Source organism: Solanum dulcamara, chromosome 12 (genome assembly GCF_947179165.1).
Source record: "Solanum dulcamara chromosome 12, daSolDulc1.2, whole genome shotgun sequence".
Lineage (NCBI taxonomy): Eukaryota > Viridiplantae > Streptophyta > Magnoliopsida > Solanales > Solanaceae > Solanum > Solanum dulcamara.
The window spans coordinates 532,095-551,042 of record NC_077248.1 but is presented as its reverse complement, the minus strand read 5'-3'; the positions used below and the strand labels follow the sequence as shown (position 1 = coordinate 551,042).

Genomic DNA, 18,948 nt, shown 5'->3' with positions numbered 1-18,948 from the left:
GACCTACTCTTTGACGTATGAAACAAATTAATATTTGCCTTCACTGAAATTTACAGCTGAGTATCATGATTTTTAATCACTTTATTAACTCTTAGGTCACATTCTCAAGTGGTGATTTATTTTAATATTTCTCTTCTCAATAATGCAATTTCATTTCAAAAATCAACAACAACAATAAGTTTCTGTATCAAAAAAGAAACTAAATATCATTCAAACTTGAATATTTATCCCAAAATTTCATACTACTATTATAAACTTAACCTCTCTACCTAGTTTCTTTGGCTCATTTAATGTTGTAGTAATAAATTCTAGAGAAGGTAAACTATAATCTGCTCTGATATAATCTTTATTTAATGATAATGTAACGGAATGTTTCAGGATCAATTTGACCACTTTAATTATATTTCACATGATATCTATGGTTACTTTTTATTAATACAAGTCCATCAAGATTTGGACATATGAAAAGAAATTACTGTAGCAAACTTGCAAATAACAGGAATACTTTAATATGTGTATATAGGTGAAGTTTATTTTAAATTATATGAGATATTTTCTTTCAAACATGAGAACTTTGTTGTTTACTATAAATAGTAAGGACACCATATGAGCTAGCCTTGATCACACTATCCTTACTCAAATTAGATATGTTTGACTATTCAAAATGTTGAAATTTTCTTCATATAAAGCCATAGTTTTGTTATGTCAGGCTTATTTTATAGGTAACTATCTTGTTTGAAAGCTAAATATAATTTCAAAAAAAATATCTAAATTGATCGATTTTAGTCTTAATATAAATATTATTATAAGAATTACGCCTCAATCCTAAGTCAGCTAAGAAATTTGTATATGGATCATAATTATTTTTGTCATTCTATTTAATAGATTATTATTTTTTGATTTCTTACATGGTATGCAATATCTAATTTCATTAGGACATTATATTACAAAAAACAAGGAGTATATCTTTTAAAGATTTTAATAATTTAACAAAACTTGCCAAATTTCGTATTATAAATATGTATTATAAAAATATCCTCTATTACCAAAAAAATAGTTAGTCTTTATTGCAGATAGAGACAACATAATTATTACTGTAAAGTTGATGATGCCGCAAGTTATAATTTATTAATTTGTCAACTCCATACATTTTTTAATCAAAGAAATAAGCAATCCTTAGATAAGGTCAAGATGGACTAATGAATTATACATTAGTCTTTTTGTCACAAGAATACATGGTACATAGAAAATTAAAATTTATAATTATTTATATAATAGATATCGAGTCTTTCTAACTTCTTCGTATGTTTAATTACTTCTTTATATTTTAAATTAACTTTTATAAAAATCCCAACTTTGCTACTAATTACGACCATATATGAATATTATTTGATCATGTAACAATTTTAAAAATGAGCTTATATAAGTTATGTACACAATTAGTATAAGTAATTTGTTTTGATACTATAAGATTATTCAAAATATATATACAAATAAGCCTCCATATAAAATGAGATTGTAATTTTAAAAATAAGATAAGTTAGCAGATATTATAAATAAACGTGATTTGATAGTTTTTTTTTTCATACCAAACCATGTATATATCTAAATCTCAAAAAAAAATAATTAAATATATTGAAGTACGACGACTTTTTCTTCTTTGAGGGAATGAAAAAAGTAGTATTTAAATGGGCCTCAGCTTGCCTTATTTCATCATACACACAACATTAATTTCCCATAATGGCTTTTCCTTTAGTACTCTCCCTATCTATATTTATCATCTTTTTATGTTACAAACTTTACCACCGGCTCACGGCCAAGCTTCCGCCAGGACCTTGGCCGTGGCCGGTCGTTGGAAACCTCTTCAACATAACACCGGTGAGGTTTCGGTGTTTTTCCGAATGGGCCCAAATTTATGGACCCATATTTTCTTTTTACCTTGGATCACAGTTAAATGTGGTGGTGAATAATGCGGAACTTGCTAAAGAAGTTCTTAAAGATAATGATCAAAATTTGGCCAATAGGTTTAGAACAAAGCCTCTTGAAAATGTGAGTAAAAATGGGATGGATTTGATATGGGCTGATTATGGGCCTCATTATGTGAAAGTAAGAAAGGTTTGTAATCTTGAACTTTTTACTTCAAAAAGAATTGAAGCTCTTAGGCCCATTAGAGAAGATGAAGTTACTGTCATGGTTGAAAACATATTCAAGGACTGTACTAAGCCTGGTATGTGAATTTTATTTGGAAAAAATTACTTGATTGAGTGCTTTTTAAAAATTAATTACTGATTATAGCGATATTTTTTTATTTATTATCATTTATAGCAATACATAGCAATACTATGATAAATCTACATTTGTATTAAAAGTGAATTATGCATACAATATAAATGTATTATAAGTGTTTTAAAATATATATTATGTTTGTGTAGTAAGATACTAACATAATATATTATAAGTCTATTAAAGTATGCGATAAATGTATTATCCATCTATAAAACTTGTATTATATATATATTTTATAAATAGTTCTCTGCAATATGTAGTAAAACTGTATTATAAATGTATTATAAATGTTCAGTGAATTTTTTTTATTGCTATAGATGGTAAATATTTTCTTAATATTGTATATTTATGTAAGTTTCCCATTTTATTTTATCACCGCTATTTAATCTGTACCCACTTTTTAATATTTTTTCAATGCATGTTTACCTATTTCGAAATAAGTTAGGCTTGACAATATAACTAAAGTTAAGGTATTTTTGCCTGAATTAAAGTTCAGGCATTTATAATTAAATTTTAGCTATATGTGCATGAACTTCAAATTGAAGTTTAGACAAAAAAAATGTTTGAATTCAACAACATATGGTTGTATGCCTAAACTTCAATCGTATATACTTGAACTTTAGCTATAAGAGACTAGGGGTATTCACAAGTTAGTTTGGTCGTTTAATGGTCAAAATTAAAATCAAATCAATTTAATATGTATTTCAATTATTAAAATCAAATCAAACCAAATAAAATATACATCCATTAGTTTGGTTATTATTGATTTCGATTTGGTTTGGTTCAATTATTCGATTATTAATCATTCATAAAAATAAAATAAACGATTCATTCAAAAGAGAGAAAAAGACAACAATTCATTCAAAAAGAAATAAATTGTCTTTGTTCCATGTTGGATCTTATAAATTTTATACCAAAACTTCAATTAAGTTTAAGTTCTTGTTTATATTGTTAGCTAATTCAATATACTAAACGACATAAACTTACCAAATAATGAATAAGCTAATGACTCCTAGCCAAATACTCCTATACTCGGCCCTATCGGGATCATGTACTTGGCCGTACCATACTTTTTAAAATTAGTGTGTTGCATTTTTTTTTAGCATAAAAAGTGTTAATAAGATAGAATATATTATGTATATATATAATTATAAAAAATATGTATATAATTAATTTGTCGGTTTGTTTTGTTTGTTTCTTCGATTTTTTTTTAACAAAATTAAAACTAAACCAAATATTATTAATTTTTAAAAAAGTAAAACCAAATCAAACTAAATAAAAATTGATTTATTTAACTGTATAAGAATTTAGACCCTTATGGTCGGGCCCTTCCCCGGACCCTGCGCATAGCGGAAGCTTAATTGCACCGAACTGCTCTTTTTTTATAAGAATTTAGACAACATATGTCGATAGAGTTTTCTCCTCCTTTCTTGTGACGCAGTTAATGGGTTAAGAGTGAAAACTCGACTGAGTCAACATTAGCAGAAAACGATAGGAGCATCAATCATTATCATTTCGTTAATCAAATAATATTAAAATACCTGATTAAAATATATTTGTATCAATAATCATTAGAAGGAATTTTATTAGCAATTTTTAATTTAATGTTGTTGCGCATAAGAACTACAATTTCAAGGGGAAGTCTATTCTTTATTCCAGTCAAGATATAGGAGATAGACTTGAATCCCATAGCACACGCTTTATATATATATATATATATATATATATATATATATATATATATATGTATTTTAGGTAACTAATAGTCAAAGTATTTAATTAGTCGAATATAATAGAATTTGATTATCATACCTTAGTTAATATTTTATGATACTATGTTTAGAAAATGAACATTCCAAATTAATGATATTAATAAGATCATAAACTCGAATAATAATGTTGTTAAATTTAAATTTTGAATCTGTCTCTATGAGTGCAGGCAATATTAGTAAAACTATGATGCTAAGGGGCTACTTGGGATCAGTAGCATTCAGCAACATAACAAGACTAACATTTGGGAAGAGATTTATATACTCAGAAGGTCAAGTTGATGAGCAAGGAGAAGAGATGAAAGCCATTGTAAAAAATGGGATTAGAATTTCAGGACAACCTAATTTGGGAGAATTTGTACCATGGCTACGTTGGGTATTCAAAGACGACAATGAGGCTCTTGAGGCACAAGATAGACGTTTGGATAAATTTACAAGAATTATAATGGAAGAACACACAATTGCTAGGAAAAAAACTGGGGAAACCAAACATCACTTTGTTGATGCTTTGCTTAGCCTTCAAAAGGAGTATGATCTTAGTGATGACACTATTATTAGTCTTTTTTGGGTAAGTATCGTACACTAAATTAATAGAGTTTAACTTTTATATATTTATAATATAAAAAGATATATATATTTATCATCAATTATATCTATATATATATATCTGTAGGATATGATAGCAGCAGGAATGGACACAATAGCCATAACAGTTGAATGGGCTATGGCAGAACTAGTAAAGAATCCAAGAGTTCAACAAAAGGTTCAAGAAGAGCTAGATCGAATTATCGGATCAGACCGAATCGTAAACGAAACAGATATCTCTGATCTCTCCTATCTACAGTATGTTGTCAAAGAATCACTAAGGATGCACCCTCCAACTCCCCTAATGTTGCCACACATGGCTGGTAAGTTTAGAGACGGATTCAGACTTTTAATTTGATGAGTTTAGCTTTAAATTATTATTTTTTCCAATTAATTCAAAATGGAGCTAAGCTAAATCCATTGCTTATATATGCTCTATCCGTCATTGCAGGTAACAATGCCAAAGTGGGTGGTTACAACATTCCTAAAGGTTCAATCGTACATGTTAATGTTTGGGCCTTAGGTCGTGATTCAAAAATTTGGAAAGAGCCTTTGCAATTTAGGCCAGAAAGATTTATGGAAGAGGATATTGACATGAAGGGACATGACTATAAGTTATTACCATTTGGTGCTGGTAGACGTATATGTCCAGGAATGAACCTTGCAGTTAATTTGGTCACATCTATGTTAGCCCATTTGTTGCACCATTTTGTTTGGTCATTGCCTTCTGGTGTTAACGTTGAAGATGTGGATATGATGGAGAGTCCTGGCACAGTGACGTACATGCAAACTCCATTACAAGTTATTCCTACTCCTAGGTTACCTCTACGCTTGTACACACATGTTCAATGAACATGTAAAATAATTAGTTTATTTAACTTTTTAAACTAATACACACATAACGAATCATCCCGGGATCTTCTATCAATCTCCCTAGATTATAAGTCAGGATGATATATATATATAGCATGTACTACATCTTTCATTCTTGTATTACTTATACCTTATGCTTTTAGCCAAGTTATTTTACTTTCAAGTCTTATGAATTTGTAACATGCATGTTTCTGAAATAAAATGTATCCATTATTTTTAAGTACTAAAGAAATTTCAATATGTATATATGTCCCCAATATATTCTTCGTTTATTTTGAACAACAATCTAACTGGTCTTCAAGACATTTTTTTTTAGAATGTATCTTAAGTTTAGCTTGTTCTTATGTCCATATAATTAGGACACAATTGCAAGAAATATATAGTACTACATATTAGAAGGATTATATAGGCCCTAAATATATTTATTTTTATATTAATTTAAGATCAATATATTATTAGCTTCGAATTCTGAACTCATTACTGACGATGCTATAATGAGGAGTCATAAGTCTCCACGCTCAAGTTGGACAAAGGTTTGAGGATTATGATGATTAATACATATATATTGCTAATAAGAGCGTATCATTATTCACGTTTAGCCATATTTAAACAATTTGTCAATTACAATATGCATGCATAATGCAAAGATTATTATATAAAAATAAAAAAATGGAATTTGAATGTCTAACACTAGAGATCAAATTTAGTATAATCGGCAATCCTCATAAACTATCCCTCCTAGAAAAATACGGACTAACACAAAAATATATATGATTAAAATAGTGGAAATAAATAAAAAAAATGACAATAAAATTTTTACGTGGAAACATTTTCAAATAAGAAAAAAACCATGGGTCATGGGCAACTGATATCACTATAGTAAGGAATTTTACATTCGATAGTCACGAGTACAATAGTCAAAGTCATGACAACACACTCCCCCCCCCCAAAAAAAAAAAAAGGGAAAAAGAAAAATGTGAAAACTTTAAGATCAATTTTATAGGAAAAGTTTGTATAAAATTATTATATTATTCTTTTAAATAGAAGGAATTTATTTTTACTATTAATAGAAAGGACGCGAGCTATGAGCTAAGATAGTCTTGTTCACATTAATTAAATTATATATATTTGACACTTTTTTTCTTTTTTTCATACAAAGCCATAATTCAAATTTTGTTATGTCATGCTTATTTCAAGGTGACATATCTAGTTTGAAAGCTTAATATGCTTTCAAAAAATGCCTTAATATGAGTATTACAACAATAGTTTCTCCTCAACTTAAAGTTAGTTATCTCATAATTCGATAAATGAATTATATATATTTTCTGTGTAAACTCTTTATTTAGGCTCAACAGAATGAGTCTAACTAAATCCAAAAAATTAATTCATAAATGGAGGATAGTTCAAGTTTTTATAAGTAGATCACTCGTTCCTGTTTTTATCCGAAGTAGGACTGTTTAATGGTTGCTCTAATTTTAATGCATGGCAATTATTTTTACGATGGTAATCAATCTATTGCAACTCTCTAGATTATTTCGACCAAAAATTTGTTGCAAATTCACGTAAATTTCAGTTGAATGTTTCTTTCTTGAATTCAACAAATATATTTTGCATTAATTGCTAGGCCTTAATTTAGCTTCAGAATATTCCAAAATACACAGTCGTTCAATACAAGTGGTTTGACTAGAATTTGAATCTATTGTAATTAATGTAGCTACAAAATATCATTTATTATTTATGATGTTTATTTTAACACTATTTTAAATTATAAAAATAGTGTATATATAATAATTGTTTTTTTCTCAGCTTATGTTTAATTTCATATACAAGAAAGTGGGAACAAGGCAGATCAAACTAGCGTGATATTTTTATATAGATATTATGCATTATTATAGTAGTGCTTTTAGATATTTTTAATTACTCCATGAATTATAATTAAAATTTCAGAAGAAAGAGTTCCCATTAATGTGGATAGAGAGACATTATTATTACTGCCAAATAAAAATTTGAATAATTAAGATGGTCATGCCGCAAGTTGTAAGTTACTACGTATTAATTGTCAACTGATTTACCAATCAACGAACTAAGGCAATCCTTAAGGTCAATATGGAATAATCAACAAAGAGTTTTTTCCTCTTTACAAGTTGATCACAAATTCACGACTAGCGGAGCTAAAAGTACAAGGGATTTATCTTAATTCTCTTCATTAAAACACTATATTGTATATACATATAAGATTTTTTTTTTTTTTTATGTATATATAATAGACGTTGAATTTCTTTAACTTCTTCTTTTATTTGTTTTAAATTTCGTTAATGAAAATCTTAATTCCTGACCTTGATCATTAATCACAAGTTGACAACCATATGAATATGATCTGATCACATCTGTATTATGATATCATTACGGGCTCTATAATTTTAAATTAATTGAATTTAAGTAATATTTATAAGTTTTTTTTATATATATATATATATATATATATATATATATATATATATATTATCGGGTCTTCTAAATAATATTTACATGTAAGACTCCTTTATCTTGCTATAATAGATAATGAGAATTGATAGTGAAATCCCCCCCCACCCCCCCACCCCCCACCACCACCACACACACACGAAATGAATTTGAATATATTTAAGTATGACTTATTCTTCTTTGAGGGAATGAAAAATAGTATTTAAAGGGGCCTTAGGTTGCCTTATTTCATCACACACACACAACATTAATTTCCCATAATGGCTTTCCCTTTAGTACTCTCCCTATCTATATTTCTCATCTTTTTATGTTACAAACTCTACCACCGGCTCACGGCCAAGCTTCCACCAGGACCTTGGGCGTGGCCGATCGTCGGGAACCTCTTCGACATAACACCTGTCAGGTTTCGGTGTTTTGCCGAATGGGCCCAAATTTATGGACCCATTTTTTCTTTTTACCTTGGATCACAACTTAATGTGGTAGTGAATAATGCGGAACTTGCTAAAGAAGTTCTTAAAGATAATGATCAAAATTTGGCTAATAGGTTTAGAACAAAGCCTCTTGATAGTGTGAGTAAAAATGGGATGGATTTGATTTGGGCCGATTATGGGCCTCATTATGTGAAAGTAAGAAAGCTTTGTAATCTTGAACTTTTTACTCCAAAGAGACTTGAAGCTCTGAGGCCAATAAGAGAAGATGAAGTTACTGCCATGGTTGAAAATATTTTCAAGGATACCACTATGCCTGGTATGTTAGTTTTATTTAACATGTGCATCGCTATTTAATATGTATCCACTTTTTAAGATTATTTAAATGTTTACTTACATCGGGATAAGTTAGGCTTGATAAAAATATCTAAAATTACAAATGAATGAAATTTAAGCATTTATGACTGAACCTCAACTATATGTACATGAGGTTCAAATAAAAATGATTGAATTTAGGTTCAACATATTGTGCATGAACTTCAACTATATGGATCTAAAGTTCAAATAAAAATGACTTAACTTCAATTATATATGTAGTTTGGCCATTAAAAAAAGGGATAGTTTTAGATTATCTTTTTTCTTTTCTTTTAACGCAGTTAATTGGTTAAGAATGAACTGATTGTAGACGAAAATGATAGGAGAGCATCAATCATTGTCATTTCTTCAGTCAAATAATATTCAAAACCTTGATGAAAGGTCTTTAATTAAATCAAAATGATTATATATATGGAATTTCGTTTGAAGTATTTTATTAAATTAAATGTTGTTCAACGGGAAAGTCTTTTCTTTATTCCAGTCAATAAGAGATAGAATTGAACCCCATGCCATACGGTTTTAAAAAATAATAATATATTTTTTGGTAACTAATCCAAAAGAGAAGCAATACAATAATATAATAAATATAATAGTCCAAGCAATTAATTATTTGATCATCATACTTTAGTTAATATTTTATGATACTAGCTAGGGTTTATATCTAAATTATATACTGAATATACAATGTTATGCACATAACATATAAGTTTAAATTTTGAATTTGTCTGTGTGTATGTATGGGTGCAGGCAATATTAGTAAATCTACGATGCTAAGGGGCTACTTGGGATTAGTATCATTCAACAACATAACAAGGCTAGCATTTGGGAAGAGATTTATAAACTCCCAAGGTGAAGTTGATGAGCAAGGTGAAGAGCTCAAAGCCATTGTAACAGATGGGATTAGAATTTCAGGAAAACCTAATTTGGGAGAATTTGTACCATGGTTACGTTGGGTATTTAAAGATGACAATGAAGCACTTGAGGCACAAAATAGGCGTTTAGAGAAATTTACCAGAATTATAATGGAAGAACACACAATTGCCAGAGAAAAAACGGGGGAAACCAAACATCACTTTGTTGATGCTTTGCTTACCCTTCAAAAGGAGTATGATCTTAGTGATGACACTATTATTAGTCTTTTTTGGGTAAGTATCGTACACTAATTAATAGAGTTTACTTTTTATACACTGACATCATAAAAAATATCTTTTTTTAATTTTTATATTAATAATTTGTGTAGGATATGGTACAAGCAGGGATGGATACAATAGCCATAACAGTTGAATGGGCTATGGCAGAACTAGTAAAGAATCCAAGAGTTCAACAAAAAATTCAAGAGGAGCTAGATCAGGTTATCGGATCGAATCGAATCATAAACGAAACTGATATCTCCAAACTCTCTTATCTACATCATGTAGTCAAAGAATCACTAAGGTTGCACCCTCCAACTCCCCTAATGTTGCCTCACATGGCCGGTAAGTTTATGATAAATATAATCTACATGTCAAATGTTAAGTTTAGTTAAACCTGCTGCTTATATGCCTTATCTGTCATTGCAGGTAATAATGCCAAAGTGGGTGGTTATAACATTCCTAAAGGTTCAATCGTACATGTTAATGTTTGGGCGTTAGGTCGTGATCCAAAAATCTGGAAAGAGCCTTTGCAATTTTGGCCAGAAAGATTTATGGAAGAGGATGTTGACATGAAGGGACATGACTATAGATTATTACCATTTGGTTCTGGTAGACGTATATGTCCAGGAATGAACCTTGCAGTTAATTTGGTCACATCTATGTTAGCCCATTTGTTGCACCATTTTGTTTGGTCATTGCCTTCTGGTGTTAACGTTGAAGATGTTGATATGATGGAGAGTCCTGGAACAGTGACGTACATGCAAACTCCATTACAAATTATTCCTACTCCTAGGTTACCTCTACACTTGTACACACATGTCGAATGAACATGTAAAATCATTTTATTCAACCATTTTTCTTAATTACTACACACATGTTGAATCATTCTACACTTCTATCAATCCCCCTAGATCATAAGTCAGAATGATATATAGTATGTAACGTCTATTATTCTTGCATTACTTATGTTTTTAGCCAATAGTTACTTTACTTTTATGTCTGATGAAGTTGTAACATCTTGTTGAAATAAAATGTATGCATTATTTTTATTAAAAGTACTCGAGAAAATATTATCAAAATGGATGTCTTCAATGTATTTTTTTAATTTTAGACAACAATCTAACTGAACTTCAAGACTGTTTTTTTCTTTTTTGAATGCACCTCAAGTTTAGCCTGTTTTGGTGTTCCACATGATGGGAAAAAAATGCAAGAAATAGTACTACATATTTTGAAGGAAAATATAGTCCCTAAATATATTTATTATTATATATTAATTTAAAATTATCGTAATAATTCATAAATTTCAAATTTTAAATTCGTCTTTGACTATGCTATAATGAGGAGTTCCCTAAGTCTCCATGCATAATGAAAAAATTATAATCTATAAATTAAAGTGTCTAACAATAAATATTAAATTTCGTATGAAATCAATGCAAGAACCTAAGAAGACAAAAACAGTAACAATTCAAAAATATTGTCACTTTTAAACCCAAATATAGCAATCCTAATGAGCAATTTAAATCAAAATTATTTTTAAACTGCTTATTAAGGAGACATGCACAAACAAGCTTACTGCACGCACTCGACCATTGTAATAAGTTTTTCATCATAAAAATGAAATTTATGTCATACAAACTTGACCGTCTACATATCACACACAGATTTTTACTACTATATAAGCCGTTATATAAATTGAAAGAAGCACCATGAAAGAGTGATAACATGATTTAAAAAATAGTATTCATGTCTTGAAAATAGAAAAATATTTTAATAGAAAATACTTTCTCTCGTAGTGGGTCTAATTTTATTGTGATGATGAACGTACATGAAAATCCTCTCTGGATTTGTCAAAATCGTTGATATTCATTTATTTCTCTCGAGAATGACCTGCTTTGATTTTTGTGCAATTTCATATAACATACTTGTATGGTCTTGAAATATAAATGTCCGATCCTTATGGACTAACGAAAAAAGTACAATTTGTAAATTCAACATGTAACGTGGAAGGTTTTGATCTTTTTGTTCTAGGAGGAATAGTCTCTCATCATATTAGATCAGGAAAACTGTACATATTAGCGGGCCTAATTAAAGAGGGAAAAAAAACTTAAAAATATGAAAACTGTAAGATGATTTTTATCGGTGAAGTTTATATACTTTTTTTTACCATTAATAGTAAGGTCGGAGACGCCCTGAGCTAATTGAGATAGCTTTGTTCACATGCATTAATCAAATTAGACTGTATATTGACCATTCAAAAGTTTGACGTTTTTTTTTTCTTTCAAACAAAGCCATAATTTTGTTATGTCATGCTTATTTCAAGGTGACATATCTAGTTTGAAAGCTAAAAATACTTTCAAAAAATGTCCAAAGAGCGTACTCTTAATATGAGTACTACAACAATACTTTCTCTTCCATTCAAAAATCTCTTACATTATAATTCGATAAATGAACCATATCGTTTGTATCTAGGGGCGAAACTATGGTGGTGTCAGGGTGTCCAGCTGGACATTACTCGTCGAAAAATTACATTATTTATAAAGGTCAAATCTTACTTTATACTGATATATATAGCATTTTGAACACATTTTCAACCAATGAAGGCTTGTAGCGCAATGGCAAGGATATGTTCAAAACTTACATGGTACCCGCTTTAAATTTCATCACATGTCGATTATTTTTACGGTGGTAAATGGTAATGATCAATATACTGCAACTCTCTTGAATATTTCGACTAAAAAGTTTATTGCAAATCGCATAAATTTCATTTGAATATTTCGACTAAAATGTTAATGCAAATTCACGTAAAATTCAGTTGAATGTTTCTTTCTTGAATTCAAAACAATAATGTTTGCATTAATTGGTAAGCTGTAATTAGCTTTAGCCAATTGAAAATACTCAGTCGTTCAAAACAAGAGTGCGTATGGAACCAGGATTTTTAATAAAGGGGTTCAAAATTTAAAAAAGTAGATACACAAACTAGCCGAAGGGGGTTCGACATCTACTATTTATACATAAAAAAATATTTTAATCATGTATAAATAGTATAATTTTTTGCCGAAGGGGGTTCGGATGAACCCCTGACACTCCGCCACTGCGTATGACTAGAATTTACATAGGAAAAATTAATTAGGTGAGCACTTATTTAATAAATAATTATTGTTTTTAATAATATTTTTTATTTGTTATCATCTATAGTAATACATAGCAATACTATAATAAATTTGCTATGTATTAAAAGTGAATTATGCATACAATATAAATGTATTATAAGTGTTTTAAAATATATTATGCATGTTTGGTAAGAAATTGACACAATGTATTATTAGTATATTAAATTGTGTGATAAATGTATTATCCATAATAAAACTTGTATTATATGTGCTTTATAAATTATTTTGGTAATATGAATTAAAATTGTATTATAAATGTATTATAAGTGTCCAATAAAAAAAATATTATTGCTATAAATGGTACATATTTTCTTAATCTAGTATATCTATGTAAATTATATATATTGTAATCTACCTGGAAAATAACATTTATTATATATGATGTTTTTAACACTATTTTTTCTGTCCATTTTTATTTGTCCGTGTTTAAATTGGTACACCGTCTTAAGAAGTAATTAATAAAATAAAGATTTTACTATATCACTCTTTGAATATAATAAATTCAATATTCTGAAAAATGCATTGAAAAATGAATAGGCTTAATAATAAGGGAAAATAGATATAAAATATTAAATTATCTCTTGATTTTTTCAAACTAAATAAGTAAAAATAGACATAGCAAATACTAAAATTATAAAAACATTGTATAATATGTGTTTTTTTTTTATTTTTAAAAAGTGTTTCTTTTCTCAGCTTATTGGATCTGCAGGGAAGTGGGAACAAGGCATATTAATTAATTATTAGTGTCAAATCATAATTTGAAGAATCAAGTTAGTCATGCCGCAAGTTATAACTTACTACGTATAATTTGTAAACTGAATTTATGAATCAACTAAATAATGCGATAAGTCAAATATAGAATACACTTTTCTCAACTATTTTTTACAAGTTGCTCTCAATTAATTAGTTGGACTGCAAAGGGTTTCAGTATTTTGTGTCAATGTTCATTTCTCGTACAATTTGCACCGTTTTTCTTGTTAATTGGTATATTTTTTTATTTTTAGTATTTGGATTTACTATATTTAAGTAGAGGTTTTTTCAAAAGCAGCATCTCTATCGGCTAGTAGAGGTAGAACATACAATCTAAAATAATTTTTCTAACTCCTTAATCACTACACTAACATTTAACTTGTGTTAAGGGTTGTCAATACTTGTATATATATTTATTAAACCAAATTTTGACCTATATATACAATATAATTTTACGGCGAAGGGATGTCGCTTGACACCCCTCAGACAAGGATAGCTCATCCCCTAGTGGTAAAATCTGCGTACACTCTATCTTCTTCAAAATCAACTTATAGGATTCCACTGAATATGTTGTTGTTGTTGATCGCAAAAGGTTCATTTGAACTTTCTTAGAAAAAATTATATTATATATATAATATTAAAATTTTATATATATATATATATATATATATATTATTGGAATCTTTTTGATTTTATCATATATTTACTTTTTTATTCTTATTATATTTTTATAATGAAAATTCTGAAGTGTACTATAAATTTCGTTTACACAAAGCGTGTATATATCTTAATGTCAAACTAATGAGAATATGCTAATAAAGTACGACTTTTTCTTCTTTATGGAAATAAAAAAAATAGTATTTATGGGGGCCTTAGCTTGCCTTATTTTATCACACACACAACATTAATTTCCCATAATGGCTTTTCCTTTGGTACTTTCCCTATCTGTATTTCTCATCTTTTTATGTTACAAACTCTACCACCGGCTCACGGCCAAGCTTCCGCCGGGACCGTATCCATGGCCGGTCATCGGAAACCTCTTCAATATAACGCCAGTGATGTTCCGGTGCTTTGCTGAATGGGCCCAAATTTATGGGCCTATCTTTTCTTTTTACCTTGGGACACAGCTAAACGTGGTGGTGAATAATGCGGAACTTGCTGAAGAAGTTCTTAAAGATAATGACCAAAATTTGGCCAATAGGTTTAGAACAAAGCCACTTGATAATGTGAGTAAATATGGGATGGATTTGATATGGGCTGATTATGGGCCTCATTATGTGAAAGTAAGGAAGCTTTGTAATCTTGAACTTTTTACTCCAAAGAGACTTGAAGCTCTTAGGCCCATTAGAGAAGATGAAGTTACTGCCATGGTTCACAACATTTTCAGAGATTCTAATAAGCCTTGTAAGTTTCCTTTTTTACTTTTACGAGTAATTTTTTTTTTACGTCTATCCACCTCGGAACACCTTCAGTCATGGTCTGAATATGTCTGTTGTATGCGCATACTATACATATATTATACATTCATCAGTTATTTTAGTTTAAGTGAGCGATAATTTTGACTTATTCTTCTAGAGTTTAATTATTGAATCTGTCTTTGTATATATGTGTTCAGGCAATGTTAGTAAAACCTTGATGCTAAGGGGCTACTTGGGATCAGTAGCTTTCAACAATATAACAAGGCTAACATTTGGAAAAAGATTTATGAACTCACAAGGTGAAGTTGATAAACAAGGTGAAGAGCTCAAAGCTATTGTAACAAATGGGATAAAAATTGGAGGAAAATTAAATTTGGGAGAATTTGTACCATGGCTACGTTGGGTATTTAAAGATGACAATGAAGCTCTTGAGGCACAAGATAGACGTTTGGATAAATTTACAAGAATTATAATGGAAGAGCACACAATTGCTAGAAAAAAAACTGGGGAAACCAAACAACACTTTGTTGATGCTTTGCTTACTCTTCAAAAGGAGTATGATCTTAGTGATGATACTGTAATTGGCCTCCTTTGGGTTAGTACACTAATTTTTTTTAATTGCTTTATTTTAATATATAGTTTTAACTTTTATACACTAACAGCGTAAAAAAAATATTTACACCGACAATATTGCAAAATCATATCATGACTAATTCTTGTCAATTATAATTTCTGTAGGATATGATAACAGCAGGGATGGACACAGTAGCCATTACTGTTGAATGGGCTATGGCCGAACTTGTAAAGAATCCAAGAGTTCAACAAAAGGTTCAAGAGGAGCTAGATCAGATTATCGGGTCGGAGCGGATCATAAACGAAACAGATATTTTCAAACTCTCCTATCTACGACATGTAGTCAAAGAATCTTTAAGATTGCACCCTCCAACTCCTCTAATGTTGCCTCATATGGCTGGTAAGTTTATGATAAATATAATCTACATGTCAAAATGTTAAATTTAGTTAAACCTGTTGCTTACATGCTTTATCCATCATTGCAGGTAATAATGCCAAAGTGGGTGGTTATAACATTCCTAAAGGTTCAATTGTACATGTTAATGTTTGGGCCTTAGGTCGTGATCCAAAAATCTGGAAAGAGCCTTTGCAATTTTGGCCAGAAAGATTTATGGAAGAGGATGTTGATATGAAGGGACGTGACTATAGGTTATTACCATTTGGTTCTGGTAGACGTATATGTCCAGGAATGAACCTTGCAATTAATTTGGTCACATCTATGTTAGCCCATTTGTTGCACCATTTTGTTTGGTCATTGCCTTCTGGTGTTAACGTTGAAGATGTTGATATGATGGAGAGTCCTGGCACAGTGACGTACATGCAAACTCCATTACAAGTTATTCCTACTCCTAGGTTACCTCTACACTTGTACACACATGTTCAATGAACATGTAAAATTCGTTTATTTAATTTTTTTAACTACTAAGTCGAATCATTCTGGACTTCTATCAATCTCCCTAGATTACTTTACTTTCACACGTCGTATGAAGTTGTAACATCTTTCTAAAATAAAATATATCCATTATATTTATTTCAAAGTGCTAGAGAAATTTCATATGCACATTTACAATATATTTTGGACAATAATCTAACTAGCTTCAAGACATTGTTTCCTTTCAGAATATTCCTTCAGTTAATAACGTCCCATATAAGAGTAAAATTGCAAGAAATAGTACTAATATTGGAAGGTTTATATAGGCCTTAAACGTATTTATTATTATATTAATTAATTTGAAATCAATGTAATAGCTCATAAACTCAAAATCTATGCTACAATGAGAAGTCATAATAAGTATCCACACTTGAGTTGGTCAAAGATTCAATTCGGGGATGATGATAAATACAAATATTGCTAATAAGAGGCCTATTGTTATTCACATTAAATCTAATTAAACAATACGCTAATTGATATTTGCTTAGTTCAAAAGATTATTATCATATAAATAAATAAAAATGAAATTTAATAAAAGAACCAAATTAGAAAACAGAAAACAATAACATATCAAAAACACGCACAAATTGAAAAATAGTCTAATCAATTCATAATCAAAAACTAAGAAGATTAATACCCCGAAGCATTTAGACACTTGCCAATCTCAAAAGAAACAAAAGCATCAACACAAGCATACTGCACTTGATCCGTATCGAGCCACTCATTATCCCACCTTCCCATAGTAATATGGCGCTGCTTTTCCATCTCTCTACCTAAAACAACTTGGCATAGCGTCTTCAACCCAGCATTCCTTAAATTACTTGAATTATAAACATTAGCCGCTAATGGCCTCAAATCAACCGTATTCTGAACGTATAACTCATAATCCTCCTCCAATTTCTCAGCATCGTTGGCAACTCCCACTCCAACAAAAACATAACATGGATTCAATAAAAAATCCGTTAAGGCATCGGGTATATATCTGCAATAAATTAGTTGAAAGATAAGGCAACGACGACCAACGCAAAGCTGGAGAGTTGCAACAGGGAATTTTTGGTATCTGTTGAAATTGGGCCTCCATTCTACATCAAGACCGACTATAAGGCGATTGAGACGTCGTCTATGGATATATTCGATTCCATTGATCCAATTCGTTACTACGTCAGGATCGGAAGTCACCGTCGTTAGGATTTGGTCACTATGAAAGTACACATCGTAGAGTTGATAACGATCGTCATGAACTTCAATGGGGAATGCCATCCCTGTCAATGGAATTTCAATAGCAAAACCCTAATTCTAATGTGAATTTAAAAGGGGAGAAGGAAGTTATAACTTGTATCAAAAGCTTTCCTTTCCCATAACAAGTTAATTAAGCATACAACTTCCCATAAAAGTAGGTGCAAAGTTACATGGTTTCGTATAATTAATCAAACTTATTACATTATAGTTGAAGAATTATCCTTAAAATTAAATATTCTCCAATATTTTTTGGCCACAAATCAAACTTATTATTATAATCAAATACAAATACAAGCTATATATCCTTATCATGTTGAGAAACCAAACTTATCTAGGACATGAGAACAAGTCCTAATATATGAAGGACCTCTTTCCCTATATTCAAAAGAGTTATCTCGTCACTAAAATTTTAATTGGTTATCTAACAATCTAACTTATAAATTTTCATCGAGATTTACTTGTAATTATTGTAATACATAAATAATGGTGCTAAATATTTCCGTAACCCATTTTGCATAAAACTTAAATTCATATTGGTAAAAGTTGAAGTCAAATAAACAAATTAAAATAGAACTAGCTAGCAAAATAGAAACTCCTCTGTTTCATATTAACTGAATTTCTAGAGCTTTTGTCATTGTTCAAAATAGTTGAATTGTTCAAAGTTCAAGAAAAATGTTTGAAACTTTTTTCATATTTACCTTTTCCATTAATGAAATTTTGTAATTTTCTATGAGTAAACTACACTACTTACAAAGGTATATTCCAATATAGGAGTAATTGTATTTATGATTTCACATTTAATCATCTTTATGATGCTGATTAAACAAAGGGGTAATAGAGGAAAATATGGTTCAAATTTTGTCCTTGAATGTTTTCTTAATATGTGTGCATTACCTTAGAAATTCAACTAATATGGAATAGAGGGAGTATTATT

At 29.6% G+C, this 18,948-nt stretch overlaps 4 protein-coding genes across 4 annotated transcripts; 3 read left to right on the top strand and 1 right to left on the bottom strand.

The window, feature by feature from the left end:
* The first annotated feature begins 1,717 nt into the window (after positions 1-1,717).
* Positions 1,718-5,550, top strand: LOC129877011 (cytochrome P450 98A2-like). Its single transcript, XM_055952487.1, has 4 exons — positions 1,718-2,227; positions 4,226-4,623; positions 4,729-4,963; positions 5,092-5,550. The coding sequence occupies exons 1-4, from the start codon at positions 1,741-1,743 to the stop codon at positions 5,490-5,492; spliced, it is 1,521 nt and encodes a 506-aa protein (XP_055808462.1). The 5' UTR covers positions 1,718-1,740; the 3' UTR covers positions 5,493-5,550.
* Positions 5,551-8,234: 2,684 nt separating this feature from the next.
* LOC129876783 (cytochrome P450 98A2-like) lies at positions 8,235-10,924 on the top strand. Its single transcript, XM_055952277.1, has 4 exons — positions 8,235-8,744; positions 9,548-9,945; positions 10,041-10,275; positions 10,360-10,924. Exons 1-4 carry the CDS (start codon positions 8,258-8,260, stop codon positions 10,758-10,760), a joined length of 1,521 nt encoding a protein of 506 aa, XP_055808252.1. The 5' UTR covers positions 8,235-8,257; the 3' UTR covers positions 10,761-10,924.
* Positions 10,925-14,770: 3,846 nt separating this feature from the next.
* Positions 14,771-16,780, top strand: LOC129876993 (cytochrome P450 98A3-like). Its single transcript, XM_055952469.1, has 4 exons — positions 14,771-15,257; positions 15,469-15,866; positions 16,010-16,244; positions 16,330-16,780. Exons 1-4 carry the CDS (start codon positions 14,771-14,773, stop codon positions 16,728-16,730), a joined length of 1,521 nt encoding a protein of 506 aa, XP_055808444.1. The 3' UTR covers positions 16,731-16,780.
* Positions 16,781-17,362: 582 nt separating this feature from the next.
* Positions 17,363-18,179, bottom strand: LOC129877520 (3'-5' exonuclease-like). The gene has a single exon (XM_055953035.1). The coding sequence runs from the start codon at positions 18,033-18,035 to the stop codon at positions 17,406-17,408; it is 630 nt and encodes a 209-aa protein (XP_055809010.1). The 5' UTR covers positions 18,036-18,179; the 3' UTR covers positions 17,363-17,405.
* Positions 18,180-18,948: the final 769 nt, after the last annotated feature.